Below are 15,378 nucleotides of genomic sequence, written 5' to 3' on the forward strand. Positions count from 1 at the left end.
AGGAGAAGAAGAAGAAGAAGAAGAAGAAGAAGAAGAAGAAGAAGAAGAAGAAGAAGAAGAAGAAGAAGAAGAAGAAGAAGAAGAAGAAGAAGAAGAAGCAGCAGCAAATGGGGATTGGTGTAGGGGGGAATAGAGTTTAAGGAAAAGAGAGAAAAAATATCAGGGAATCAAAATACATATGAGAAGAAGTGGACAGGGAAACATACCCAAGATAGGCATGAAGATGTCCATCACTGAATCCAGATAAAGAACAATGATGGACAGCCATGAAGAAAGCTAAGGAGCAAAATGGGAATAAAAGAAAGAGGCAGGTGGGGAAGTGTCTTAGTCAGGGTTTCTATTCCCGCACAAATATCATGATCAAGAAGCAAGTTGGGGAGGAAAGGGTTTATTCAGCTTATACTTCCATGTTGCTGTTCATCACTAAAGGAAGTCAGGACTGGAACTAAGCAGGTCAGGAAGCAGGAGCTGATGCAGAGGCCATGGAGGGATGTTACTTACTGGCTTGCTTCCGCTGGCAAGCTCAGCTTGCTCTCTTATAGAACCCAACACTACCAGCCCAGGGATGGCACTGCCCACAAGGGGCCCTCCCTCCTTGAGACAATGCCTTACAGCTGGATCTCATGGAGGCATTTCCTCAACTGAAGCTCCTTTCTCCGTGTCAAGTTAACATATAAAACCAGTCAGTACACACACCTATTCCATTCAATACTCCATCCTCTACCCCCACGTTAATGCTTGGGAAGTGCCTTACCACCCTGAAAGTGCCTGATCTCATCTGATCTTGGAAGCTAAGCAGAGTTGAGCCTGGTTAGTACTTGGATGGGAGACCTCCTGGGAATATCAGGTGCTGTAGGCTTAGTTAGTCTTGGCTGGGAGGGAGCACCTTGTGCAGAGGAGATGCATGCCAGTGACTGGGAAGGAGCATCTCTGTGCCAGTTGTGGGCTCATAGCCTTGAGTTAACTGGGCCTTCCTAGTTCTCACACTCAGGTGTCCCCTGCTGTGTGGGCCTACTATCACCCCTAAGATGCTTAAGAGACTTTTCTTTCCTTTGTGCAGAAATCAGCAGTGGGGATTCTGATGATGGGGAGGACTTCTCAGAAGCTACAACCATACTTCCCTCCCAGCCAGGTAAGGAGACCCAGGTAACAAGGCGAGCTGTGAATATTTGAGTCACAGGCTACTGTGTTATGATGGGGTTTGTTCCAAGTCTGTGCTGCATGCTGGATCTGTAGGACCTGTTCTGTGCATTGATTTTTATTTGATTCTTTCGGGAAATGCAGGGAAATCATTACGTACGTACTCTTTGGGGGATTAGGCTTATCAATCAATGAATCTTCTTAGTAGATTTAGTCATCCATTGATGACATGATAGAAACAGTCATGTGTGTGTGTGTCTGTGGGTGTGTACATGCACGTGTGTGTGCCCATGCATGTGTTCACAGAGGTCAGGGGACATCCCCAGGTGTTTGTCCTTCCCATCCACTTCTAACCTCCTGTTCATTGTTGCATATGCCAGGCTAGCTGGACCCCAAGCTTCCAGGGATTCTGTCTCTGCCTCCTGTCCTATTACCTGAATCCTAGGATCATAGACCTCTTCTGCAGTGTCTGACTTCACCTCATGGCTTCTGGGTGTCTAAAACCAGGTCCTCATGCTTGTGGAACAAGCACTTTACCTACTGAGCCAGTTTGTCTGTTTTTTTGTTTTTTTGTGTGTTTTTGTTTGTTTGTTTGTTTGTTTGTTTTGTTTGTTTGTTTGGTTTTGGTTTTGGTTTTTCGAGACAGGGTTTCTCTGTATAGCCCTAGCTGTCCTGGAACTCTCTTTGTAGACCAGGCTGGCCTCGAACTCAGAAATCTGCCTGCCTCTGCCTCGCGAGTGCTGGGATTAAAGGCATGCACCACCACGCCCGGCTTGAGTTTGTCTGTTTAAATGGTTATCGAGTTTATTAAATGTTAGACTCATCGAGGATTTCTATAGAAAGCAGAAAGCTTACCATTCCTTTATTAGAAAGTCATAATGTCATCTGTTCAGATACTTAGACTAGAGTCCAAGGAAAACTCATCAAGCTATCGTGTGTAAGCAGAAATAGAAACTTGAGATAAAACATTCTAAGACCCAAAGAATTATTTCTGACAAAATTTTTCAAGTCATGGCTTACAGAGGGATTCCTCAAAAGACTTTACAATTAATGTGCGCTTCTTTACAACATCCTTAAAGAACAACTAGAACAGACATCAACATCCTTTTTTCCTAGCTGGAAAATAAAACAACCACAGTTGGCATGTACCTGCATCTTCTTCAAAGTCAAATGGATAACTAGACCGGCATTCTGAATTCTAGATTATTCCTTTTATAAACTGTGAGATAGGAAAGTTTTCAGGTGTGATATCATGAGCTTGTAATCCCAGCCCTCAGTAGGCGGAGACAGGAGGATCAGGAGCTCAAGGTTATCCTTGACCGCTCCTGATTCTTTCTCAAAACAAACAGAAACACATGACTGTGCGCACATGTGCGTGCGTGCGTGCGTGCGTGTGTGTGTGTGTGTGTGTGTGTGTGTGTGTGCATGCGCGCGCTCGAATCAAAAGGTTAAATTATCTCAGTCCTATCTATTTTGTTGGAAAACTTAAAATTCTATAGTGTGCCCTCAGTGATTCATTTTCCCTTTCTGATTTAAATCTGATTAGATCCAGAAGATTTTAGTAATGTGCTTCCTCAGAGAAAATACACTAGGGAAAGACCTGAGATCAAATGAAAATGTTTCTTGGTCTTAACAGTTACAAAAGAGCAAACTCTGAAGTGATGCCTTCATTCCAGCTGCCCGTGTGCCTTCTAAAGGAAGCAGAAATGTTTCAGGTTTTAGACTACTCACATACTCTTTTAGTGTGAGCAAACCTCCCCACCCACTAAGCTCTCAAATGTGTCTATGGTTTCAGTGCAAAGATTCTTTTTCATAGACATGTGGGAGGTATCAGATCAATGGGGGATGTTCAACATAAGATTTTCAAGGCCTCTCTGTGTGTGCACATATGTGTGTGCACATTCATGTGTATGTGTGCATGTGTCTGTGCATGTGTGTGCACATTCATGTTCATGTGTGTATACAGAAGTCAGAGGTCAACATCAGGTATTGCTCCTAAATAGACAACCATCCTGTTTTTTAGGAGAGAGAAAGTCTCTCACTTGGGGGGCTAGAACTCACCTATTAGGCTACTCTGGCTAATCACTGAACCCCAGAGAGCCACCCTCCCCCATCTCTCTCTAGCTCTGGTATGACAATCGTGAACCACCAGGCTCAGCTCCTTACTTGGGTTGTAGGGTTCCAAGCCAGGTCCTCACGCTTGTGTGCCAAGAACTTTATCAACTGAACTATCTACTCAGGCTCTTTCCACGTAAGACTTTCAAGATTTCTCTACAAGAGACACAGAGGCAGGGATGGTGGGAATTCAGAAAGAGGAGAAGGAGGGGTAAGAAGTCAACGTTTTAGGAAGAAAAGGGCTAGGTGATGTCAGATGGCCCCTTACCAGCAAATTGCATCTGCCTTGGGGATCAAAATGGAGTCTCATCAACCTACCTGGCTGGGGATCTAGGAAGGCAGAACCCATGTGGCCTGAATGGAGGTCAGGCTTTCTAAGGGAATGCCAGCGTGCTTCCAATTTCTCTTATTAGTGAATTTTCTCCTGTACTCGGTTTTTGCTCATAACCAGGGGGCTCCAAAGAATTCTTTTTGTACAGTGACCAATATCAATGACATATTGAGAAACTGCATGCTCATGGCACGGGATTGTACCAGTTAAGATGATCAGAATGCAGCTTCTAGACTGTGAGGTATCCAAATTGCACTGAATGTCTTGAATTGTAATCCGAGCATTCTCTACAAGCCTTGATTTAGCAACCTCAGGGTACCACCTTTTACATGTTTCTTCTCTGGTCTGGCTGGGAAATCAAAGCTACCACAGAATAGTTTATTATCTGGACAAGCCCAACTGGTAAATAAAATAAAATATAGCAAAACAATGCCAGTAAAAGGACACTCTCTTTACTCCACAAGATCATGCCTATTAATACTAACAAGGTGAAATAGTGCATTGAGTTTCTGCTGTGTGTAAGCATAGAATCCCTATGTTCATTGGTAATCCTGTCATTAGTCAGTAGCTTAGAAGGTCTTTAAAAACAAGTTATGCTATTTCTATAGTGAGCAGATAAAAATTGGCCTAAGGGCTGGAGAGATGCCTCAGCAATTAAAACCTCTTGCTGCCCTTAAAGGAGACCCAGGTTTGGTTACCAGCACCCATATCACGTGACTCACAACTGGTTCATCTCTCCAGGGTAGAGACCTCCTTTTGATCTCCAAGGGCAAGGAGTATGCTTGCAACCCACGTACACACAGACAAACATTCATACTTATAAATTTAAAAAAATATATATTTTTAAAAGCAACTACAGATATCCTTGTCTAAATTATAGTTAAGATATTGGCATATGTTAAGCTTTTTAAATTGGGTTTTAATGAACAAAGCAGTATCTGGTCATCATAGAGTCTTCACAGGGAGGCAAGGTAACTAGGCTACTGCTCATTTATAGATGAGAAAACTAGAGCTACTAGTGCTCAAGAGTCATGTCAGATGCTCACACAGAAATAAAGAACAGATGGATGGTGGTGACCCATGTTTTTAATCCTAGTACTTAGGAACTTGGGAGGCAGAGGCAGGGGAATCTCTGTGAGTTCTAAGCCAGCCTGGTCTACAGAGGGAGTTCCAGGACAGCCAGGGCTATACAGAGAAACCCTGTCTAAATACAACAACAACAATGACAACAAAAAAGAATTACACAACAATCTAGTGTGGGTCCCAGTTTTATGGCGAAGGACCTCTAGATTCAGTGAAGAGAAACATTGCTTCAGCCTGCCTAGGACTGCAGGCTCATCTGACCTAAAGCCACAGAACTTGCCGCTGAGAACAAATAATGGCGTTTCTCCTTTTTTTATCTTACAGTGCCTGCATATTCCAGAAAACCTCCAACACTGAGAACAGACAGAAGAGGAGGTAAGAGAAAATAAGGGCTCTGTAGGAGAGTGAATGAACTGTGTGTTCAACAAGAGACTCACTCTAATTCTAGGCTCTATTCTTCAAAGTACAACATAAATTTGCCTTTAATTTTAGGTAATTCCTACCTTAACTTTTATATCAGTCAGGCAGGCTAAGTTCTTTAACAGATGAGTCCCAAAAGTTAATGATTTCATATAGTAAAAGCCTTTTAATATTTAATTGGAGTTCCATTTTTTTCCCTCAATGAACATCGTACAGATATTTAGATGAAGTGTCACCTGGCCCCTATTCCCAGTGTTCATCAGGGAAATAGTCAAGTAGAAGAGTCTCCATCTTTATTTCATACTCCCATAATAACACGGAGAGTAAAGTGTTGCTGTCAAAACCTATTGATCAGGATTAAAAAGCCACAGAAGACCCTAAAAGGAACAAGTTTTGGGTTTTTTTTTCTGTTTTGTTTTTGTTTTTGTTTTTGATTTTAAGTGTGGTGTGAAAAGACAGAGGGCCAGTGCCAGCAGAGATGGCCCTGGGGTGAAAGTTTCTCAATTCAGGCTTAGGTGGTGAGGATAAAATATTAACTTAGAGGTCACACAGACTTGAAAGTACAAACATGGTTCCAAGGGTAGGGACCTTCCTACCGTGGCATTCCAGAGCTTTGCCACTTTTTTCCTAGTTTCTTCCTTCTCGGGTTTTCTTTTTTCTTGGTTCCGCATCTTACACTGAGACTTCCAGTGACATTTCTGCAGTAAGAGGGTATTAGCATAGCACACCTTCTCAGTCTCTGTCTCTGTCTCTGTGTGTATGCACGCACACATGTGTGTAGACAAGAGGATGTCATTCTTCGGGCGCCGTTCCTCAGCGGTTATCTATGAACCAGAGACTTACACTGGCCTGGAGCCCACCAAACATGCTGGGCTGGTTGGAGCCCCAAGGACTTGTGTGTCTCCACATCTTTAGTACTGGGGTTATGAGCATCATGGGAGGCAAAGAAAGAAAGAAAGAAAGAAAGAAAGAAAGAAAGAAAGAAAGAAAGAAAGAAAGAAAGAAAGAAAGAAAGAAAGAAAGAAAGAAAAGTGTGTTCTGAATCAAACTCAGGTCCCCATGCTTGCCAGCCACTATATTTCACCAAGTCGGCTCAGCTTTCCGAATGCTTTCCGAAGCCTGGAGCTCAGTACTGAGCTGCGAACTGGGGTGAAAAGCAAAGGCCGACTTGTCTCCACTCCAGTTCAGTATCTAAACTCAGAACTTCTGCTCCCTGACGTGCTTCACTGTGACCACACGGCACAGCATACCATACATCACCTGGGAGACCATCTGGAGTTTTTGAAAAACCAAAAGAAATCTATCAGGTCTTGAAGAAACCTGGAACAAGTCTCACTCAGCACCCGGGGCTCCGCCCCGCACTTCTCACCCCGCCCCTACTCTAACACCCCTCCCCCACCCTCCACCCCCACATCCCCCATTTCCAGCTTCTGCTCCTGTTTAACCTCAGCCATTTTGAACAAAAGTTCTCTTGCCCCCTTGGCCTTGCCACTCCTGGCAGCTCAGCTCTGGATATTTCTTGGTGCACTTGCCCCACCTCTCTGCTCTCTGGCTCCTGCTCCCACCTCCTCTCAGGACCCCTTTCAGCCTGCTGGCTATTTTCAGTCCAGACTCTTCCAAATGCCCCTGACTGTGCTCTGCCTACACGGTCTACAAGGATCCTGCTCAACCACACCGAGAAGCAGCCATGTCCTCATGTTTTGTTTTGTTTTTTTCATTCAAAATTATTATGAGTTGGGGCTTAGTGGAATAATTGTAGTTGAACGGCAGTATTCTTTTTATTATATTTGTTACATTTTACATTTGCATCATTACATCTATGCTAGACCCATCAGTCCCTACTTATTGACTTCATGGGATGATTTGCATCGAGGACTAAAGGACTGAGGATCTCCATCCTGACAGATAAGATCATGAAAGCATCTTTATAGTCCATATACTATTTAGGCAGTCAGAAAATTCCTGTGGCCATTTTAGTTCTAGATTACTGGTGTTATTTTCCCTTTTCTTTCCAGATACTTCTGATAGTGACAGCTCTATCATCGTTAAAGGACGGAAAAGGACAGGACGTAAGAACAATTTAAATCCTAGATGTAGCAATTACTTCTCTGTGTTACTAAAGCTCTAAATCACTCTGCTGTTTAGACACCCTTTAAAGTAAAATAATAATAATAATGATAATTAACCTGGGATTTTAGATCATTCAGACGATCCTTTTTTGGTTCAAGTGAGTTTAAAATATTTGCTATGACACATCTCAAAATATTCAACAGCACAAGCCCCAGTACAGGCTCATTTTTTACCCCAGTGAAGAGGATGAAATTGGTCCTGGGTGGAAAAGTTCACTTTGTTCCACACGATTGCCTAGGGCCCTGAGATCTTAAAGATTTATTTTGTCATCCACCATGCCCACCACTCCACAATAAACAGAATGGAAGCAGATGGTGCACAAATAAATCTCTGAAAGGGCATGAGGCATGAGAGATGGACACAGAAGAGAATGATCACTATAGCAAAGTTGTCTCCACCCTCAGCATTGGGGACAGCTTTTGGAACAAGCTTGACCAGCAGCTCTGATGGAAGCAAGGTTGGCCTGCTGACAGGATTGTCTCTGTGCCTCCCAAATAGACTACAGGTCTGTCCTGCCTTCCCACATAGGCTGCAGGATTGCCCACCCCCACTTCCCTCTCCCACATAAGCTGGCAGGATTGTGCCTTCCTACACACTCATACAGGTTGATCTGTGTGTGTGTGTGTGTGTGTGAACACATGTGCTCTTGCACATGTGAGTAGGGGCCAGAAGTTGATGTTACCATCTTTAATCTTTCTACCTCTCTTTTTGAGACAAGGGTGGTCTCTTTGAACCTGGAACTCACTCACTGATTCAGAAAGGGTGGCCAATAAGCAGGCTTCAGGGCTCCTGTCTCTGTCTTCTGAGCTCTGGGATTATAATTACCCACTGCTGTACCCAGTTTTTTACATGAGTATTGGGGATCTGAACTCAGGTCCTCAGGCTCAGGGGACTTTACAGATGGTGTCATTTACCCAGCCCTCTTTTCCAGTTTTTCTCAGAGAGAACTTCTTCCTAGGCTGGTTCCTAGGACACAGACTAGACCTGTTCAGGACTTTTGCTTCTTCCTGCAGGAGTCTTACATAGTTCCTCTTCTGAACTCAGTTCTGAAGAGGAATCTCAGGAATTCCTAAGAAGTGGATCAGGAAGATTAGGACGCCCAGCCTTGGCCCACGGGATGTCAGGAATTTGATGACCAAAAGCAAGCTGCTGTGACTAGATGCATTTTGTGCTAAGCATGATGACTGCTGTGCATCCGGTTATCCAGGGAGCTCCTTTTCAATCTTAGAAAGTGGAGGAGGCAGGAAATGACTGTGAATGCATGTTTAACAGGTTGAATCCTATCAATTAAATGTGTGTGCTTATGTATTGCTGATATGGAAGAAATATATATATATATATATATATATATATATATATATATATATATATTCACTGCCATGCCTACTGTGGTGGTTTGCAGAGGAATGATGCCCCACAGGCTCTTATTTGAATGGTTGGTCTTTGGCTACTTGTGAAGGATTAGGAGGTGTGGCATTGTCAAAATGGGTGTGGTTTGAGGAAGTATGTCACTAGGGGTGGGCTTTAGGTTTTTAAATGTTCAAGCCAGGCCCAGTCTCTCTCCCTGGTGCCTGCTGATCCAGATATAGAACACTCAAATACCTCTCCAGCACCATATCTGCTTGCATGCTGCCATGTTTTCTGCCATGATGGTATTAGACTAAACCTCTGAAACTGTAAGCCAGCCCTAATTAAATGTTTTTCATTATAAAAGGTTCTGTGGTCATGGTGTCTCTTCACAGCAATAGAACATTTGCTAAGATACCTACCAACACAAAGATCCTGTATTCATAGGGTCATTTGTAATCGTAAAAGATTCAAAATACAACTAGCCAAGTGTTGAGGTTTGGTCGTTTGCTAACTATTATAATGCTGTGTGGGCCCCCAAGACCTGGAGGCCCTGCACATAGCCCCTGTGACCCCAAGTTATTTTTGCTTGGTAATAAAGATGCCAACAGTCAATAGCTGGGCAGAAGAGACGTGGGTGGGGTTTAGGTTTTCTGGGCTTGGGCTCAGAGAGAAAACCCAAGGGGAGAAGAAGAAAGTGCAATGGGAAGAAGCAGAAGCAGACAGAGGTTAGGAGTAAAGAAAACGTGGCCCTGTGGGCCGGCCTATTCGAGTTAAGAACAGTCCAGATGGAACACAGTAATAATTCAAGGTTGTTGATAGGAAATAGATTCTAACAACATAGAGTATAGAATCTGCCCACTTTTGTGTCGTTTAAGGCTTATTGTAAATATAAAGGTTGTGTGTGTCTTTCATCTGGGAGCTTAAATAGCCAAGGTCGGGTAGAAACCTTGATCTGGGATTTAAATAAATTTTACAACAGCCAAGTGCTGTAATTATAGACATAAAAGTTTCAGATTGACCATTGTCAAATTTAGCATAGTTTTTGATAGATGCCCGTCACCACCTAGTTCGTTAGCTTATGTTATCTCAACATACTTTTGTGAAGATCATAACAGCCTTGAGATCTAGGAGGCTAACTCTTGCTATCCACAATTTGAGTAGGGGAAAGTAGTGTACAAATGTGTAAGAGTTGAAAACAAATAAGGAAAGCTGAGATCTATCAACCCATGTGTCTCACATTTAGTGACTATTGTGTGTAATGAGAGGAAGAAAGCTGTTTCCACAGATTTTGGTCAGAATCCAAAAGGGTGGTTGGGAACCCAGACTATTCAGTGAAATCTATCAGAACCTTATATAACCAAGAAAGCATATTTAATAACAATTTAAAAGCGTGTGAGGGGAAAGTGTGATGGCTCAGTGGATTAAAGTGCTTGCTACTCAAGTGTGATCACTAGTGTTCAATATAAAAACCAGGTAGGCATGGCACCCCACTTTCCACTGTACAGGAAGCAGAGATGAGATCTCTTAGATAAGATGGCTAGCTAGACTAGCCAAATCTGGCAAGCTCATGGGTTCATTGAGCGACCCTGCCTTAATAAATAGAGGGAAGAATGGTGGAAGATGCCAATATCAATTTCTGCCTCCTTGTGCATGTATACATACATGTACACCACACTCACATGTAGATAACATCTGTGTATACACACACACACACACACACACATACACACACACACACACACACACACACACACACACACACACACATACACACACAGGGCCAGGGGGACAAAACTCAGTTAATAAAGTGTCTGCGAGGACCTGCATTTGATCCCCAAAATCTTGTTTGTTTTTTCTAAAAGAAAAAATGTGCCTTATACTTGCAATCCCATGTCAGTGCAGTGGGGACAGGAGACTCCTGGGCCTCACTGACCAACCAGACTTGCCTACCTGGTAAGTCCAAGGCAAGGGAAAGAGCCTGTTCCAAAAACACCACAGTGGAGTGTGACTTCAGAATGACACCTAAGGTTGTCCCCTGACCTCAATTGCTTGCATATCCACCTGCATACATGGGCATGCATGTACACAGATCCTAAGGTATGTGTATAATATGTGTAATGTAAGATATGTAAAGCATATTGTAACATATACATACACACACACACACACACACACACACACATAAAATCATCACAGTGACCATCACAGTGACCACTACTACTGACCACACAATGAACACTACAACTGAACTAATGACTTTAATTATCACTATGATCATCTGAGACTGGCTAACTAGCTCAATGAATGCTACAACTGACCACCTTTATAGTCATGGTTGTCCCTGTGGTTGTCATTAGGGTGGTGAGTTGTAGTGGTCTCTGTGGTGGTCATTGAAGTGGTCAGTTGTAGTGTTCACTGTGCCAGTCAGTAATAGTTGTCCCTGTTGTAGCCATTGAGGTAGTTAGTTATAGCAGTTACTGTGATGGTCAGCCACAGCGGTCATTGAAGTGGCCATTGTAGTGATTGATCATGGTGATGGGCTGTCATAGTGGTTACAGTAGTACTCAGTTGTAGCAATTACTGTGTTGGCCAGCCATAGTGGTCACTGTGGCAGTCATTGATGTGGTCAGTTGCAATGCTCACTGTGAGGCTCAGCCACAGTGGTCATTCTGTGAATGAGTGAGTGAGTGAATGAATAAATGAATGGAGACAGAAAAAAAGACAACCATAAAAAAGAAGGAACAGAGGCAAAATTTTTGTATACTAAATATCCAGACATGATTAACAGAGAAATAAAGGGGAACAGCAAACCAGAGCACTGTGGACAAAATGCAGCACAGGAGTCGGGGGACATGAGAATGTCATAGGGTTGGTGCAGAGGCAGAACAGCAGCCAGGAAGTGTAGCAGGATGAGATATGGTCTGTTGGATGGAGGTACAGTTACTGGGAAGCTGTGTAATTTTTTCTCAGATGATTTGAGTGCCGAACATTCTGCAGGATCATGCTCAGGGTATTCCTTGGTTACACCACCTCCAATCCTCAGCCTATCACTTTCATCACATCTCATAAATCCAAACCTCTTCAATGAACACAGGAAGAGAGTTGGAAGGGATACAGCCTATTAGGGTATGGTGGAGACCTTAACTACAGCACCCGTGATCTTTGTTTCCCTTGAAGGAACCAAAAAGGACTTAGATGGGCTCCTTGATGGAGGCAGGGACTACTTGGAAGATGATGTAAGCGGAAAGAATAGGAAAGACATACCTCTCGGTTGTCCCAGAAACATGCAGATAAAGTCTATAGACTGACAGGTATGTGGCACAGAATTATCACAGAAAAAAAAATGACAAAAGACGATAGTGTGTTCTGTGTGAGAGGAGCTGGCCTTTAGTTGCCATGATAGCAATGACCTGTGAGGTAAAACAATGTATATGATGGAGACAGGGACAAAGACAAAGATTAACATAAAAACAGCCCCCAAATCAAGATAAGAAAATAAAAACAACTAGAATAAAATACAAAACAGAAAGGAAGATTGTGCTGGGTCATTTTCTTTCAACTTGACACAAGCTGGAGTCATCTGAGAGGAGGAGACCTCGATTGAGAAAATGCCTTGTCTTATTAGTGATTGATGGAAGAGGGCCCAACCTATTGTGGGTGGTACCACCCCTGAGTTGGTGGTCCTGGGTTCTATAGGAAAGCAGGCTGAGCAAGTTGTGGGGAGCAAGCCAGTGAGGAACATCCCTCCATGGCCTCTGTATCAGCTCCTGACTCCAGGTTCCTGCCCTGCTGGAGTTTCTGTCCCAACTTCCTTCCATGATGAATAGTGATGTAGAAGTGTAAGCTGAATAGACCCTTTCCTCCCTGAGTTGTGTTTGGTCATGGTATTTCATCGCAGCAATAGTAATCCTAGCTAAGACAGAGATGGAAGTCGAAACAAGGTCACCTCATCAAGAAAAGATCCAGAGACATGAGCATAGAGAAGAATAAAATGTACACAGATGATAAAGGAGCAGCCTGAGAACTTTGGGTCATATAAACTAGAGAACGTGTTAAAAGGTGATAAAGATTTATAAACAGGATGTGGTATAAGCAGGAAAGAGGAGAGAAAAGAAGAAACAAGAGAGGCAAGATGAAAGGGCCGCAAAGGCATCTGGGTACAAAGGCGTGGCAGGCAGCTGCCCCGGGGGTTCACTGTGCGGTTGAGGCAGCAGAGTAGCCCTGTGCTTCACCCCGATCAATTACCATAAGCTTTACCTGGGTATATGATCCACACCTGGGCCTCAGTCACCAGCCACAACCTAGCTGTCCTTAAACAGAAGTCTGTTTTGCAAATGCAGTGCCTAGGGCCTCTGTCCAAGGTCCTGATGCTTTTAGCCTTCTTCCCTTGGATGTCTCCCACAACTACAGAGTAATCTGAAACCAAGCCCATCATCTGGACCACCACTGTTTCTAGATCTAATTAACTAAATCTGTGCATTGGAGATGATTACAATCATTTAGGAGTGGCAGGTATGAAGTGAGTAACTACGACAGGGAAGTGTATCTCAGAGGTAGAGCCATCCTTTGATGTAGACATGTGGAGTGTTGCTAATGTTTGGGGGGTCTTTGGAGAGGGCAAAATAAAAATTTCTTGCAAATCGCAATTAAAAGCAGAACTAGAAGTGGCATGTGTTTGTGTCCCATGTGATTCCCAAAAGGTGGCAGATCGGAAGCTGACAAGCCTCTAACAGGGTGGACGAGTCTGCCTCAGGGTCTTAGAATACCGGTGGCTTACAAATGAAAGGCACCGTGGCATGTGACCATGGTTCAAAAAGAAAATCAGATTGGCTTACCAACAGGAAGTGAGGGGACAGTCTCCCAGCTAGCTACAGGATGTTAGAAACCTGAAACCAACCCCCACTCCCTGCTGCAGTCAGTTGTGAGCACTTTGTATCGAGGACCAGGTTCCGTGAGTTCAGATCCCAAGATCGGTGTAAAAAGCTGAAAACCATGCAACCCTAGGAATGGGTAAGCAGAAACAGCAAGATCCCGTGGGCCCACTCACCAGCTAGACGATGCATTTGCAGCTCCAGGCTCAGTTGAGAGACCTTGTGGCATAAAATAAATAATATGAAGAGCGAGAGAGGAGGATACCTGAGACAGACACGTACACGCATATACATGCACACACACATTCACACATGTACATGCACACACACATACACACGTGTACATACACATACACATTCATACATACATTCGTCCAGGCTTTCCCAGCAGTAATGCAAATTGCTGTAATACTTGTGACTTTTATTTATACTTTACAGTTCTCTGACCACTATCTTTGCTTTGTAGATACCATAGATGTTGGAAACAATCCTATCCTGGGGAAAGCCGGTGGACAAAGAAGTAAGGACAAGTGAATTTACTTATCTTTATGTTACAGTTGAATTCATTTCTGATGTTAAAGGTTATTGTTATTATTTACTATACCTTAAATAGAGCAAAAGGAATGTTTTAAAAAATTGTAATTTAGGATTTTTTTCAAAATATTATATTTTCATCAGATTTATTCTGCTTTTAAGTGTTCCTTCTAGACTGGTATATGTCTTTCAAGAATATATCAATATATATAAACATATCATGGAATGACATTATTTGCATAAGTTAGATAAATCTATATATGTTTTCCTTTTCTTGCTTTGTCAAAAAAACAGATCATAGCTGGTCAGTGGACACAGTCTACATTTTTACACACTTTGTTTTAGCGTAATAATGCTGACTTGTATACTTTTTAATGTGCACTAATTTGTCATAAATAACAGGTTTCTTTATGATCTTTTCATGTATTAATGTACTTTGATCCTATTTGCCCTCAGCTGAACCGCCTTAAACCTGCTTGAGGATGCTATTAGCATCCATTGCTTTCATTTTGGCGTAGCAGTCATTTCTCGCTGCCTGTCATGTGTTCCTCTCTCCCTGGACTTCTCTGCTGCCGTGCAGCCGCTCTTCCTTTTGTTCCTGAACAAGTAGAGACCTCTCCATTCTTACACGCTGTTAACTCCTGAGCACATGTATCTCTAGGATTTCTGCCCCACTCCTTGGCTTTCTGGTGAGTTGTTAGCAGAATCTATTGCCATTTTCCCCACAGTGGTTCCTAGGTTTCATATTGAAGTTGTAGCCATTTCCACCTGAAGTTTAAAAAAAATAAATAAAAACAAAAGTTCTATATTTGATTTTAGCGTGCTTGCAAGAAACCTGACCACTTTTTAATGTTTACATCCCTAGTCCCCATGGGATTTGGATCTTTGTATAAATGGGATACAAGAGTCAAAAAATCATCTAGGTGTGATGGGGCACACATTTAATTCAAGAACTTGGGAGTCAGAGTCAAGTGGATCTCTGAGTTCGAGGCCAGCCTGGTCTATGGAGTGAGTTCCAGGACAACAAGGGCTACACAGAGAAACCCTGTCTTAAAAACAAATCAACAACAAAGGAATCTCTAAACCATCCCCTATGCTACTGCACAGTGCTGGCTGGCAATGCTGCTTGTCCCCCCCCCCCTTCATGTCTTGGTCACCACCCTTTCCACCTCTGGCACCTGAAGGAGCTACACAAATGGACAAAGTAGAGGGCTCAGAGATACAACCATCATGATGACTTGCTGGGAGTGGATTTTAGCATAAATTCAAGAATATTTCCCCCTACCCATTAATCCATTGGAATCTCTGATTAGAATTGCATTCATCCGCCTTTAATCCCAGCACTCGGGAGGCAGAGGCAGGTGGATTTCTGAGTTTGAGGCCAGCCTGGTCTACAGAGTGAGT

General features: G+C 43.1%; 1 protein-coding gene and 1 pseudogene across 7 annotated transcripts in view; both read left to right on the top strand.

Moving 5' to 3' along the window:
- The window catches only part of LOC110321855 (nuclear autoantigen Sp-100-like), a 63,684-nt gene that overhangs the window by 24,175 nt on the left and 24,131 nt on the right, over nt 1–15,378 (top strand). For 4 of the 7 annotated variants that reach the window (XM_029539157.1, XM_029539153.1, XM_029539156.1 and 1 more), the window contains 4 exons: nt 1,061–1,132; nt 4,994–5,044; nt 7,105–7,158; nt 13,907–13,960. In XM_029539157.1, the coding sequence (XP_029395017.1) occupies nt 1,061–1,132; nt 4,994–5,044; nt 7,105–7,158; nt 13,907–13,960 (231 nt within the window). Of the gene's footprint in view, nt 1–1,060; nt 1,133–4,993; nt 5,045–7,104; nt 7,159–8,232; nt 8,548–13,906; nt 13,961–15,378 lie in introns of those variants that run through there. The other 3 variants (XM_021198409.1, XM_029539159.1, XM_029539154.1) reach the window with 3 other exon arrangements.
- Nucleotides 741–859, top strand: LOC115064067 (annotated as a pseudogene).

This window comes from Mus pahari, chromosome 5 (assembly GCF_900095145.1).
Source record: "Mus pahari chromosome 5, PAHARI_EIJ_v1.1, whole genome shotgun sequence".
In the NCBI taxonomy this organism is placed as follows: Eukaryota; Metazoa; Chordata; class Mammalia; order Rodentia; family Muridae; genus Mus; species Mus pahari.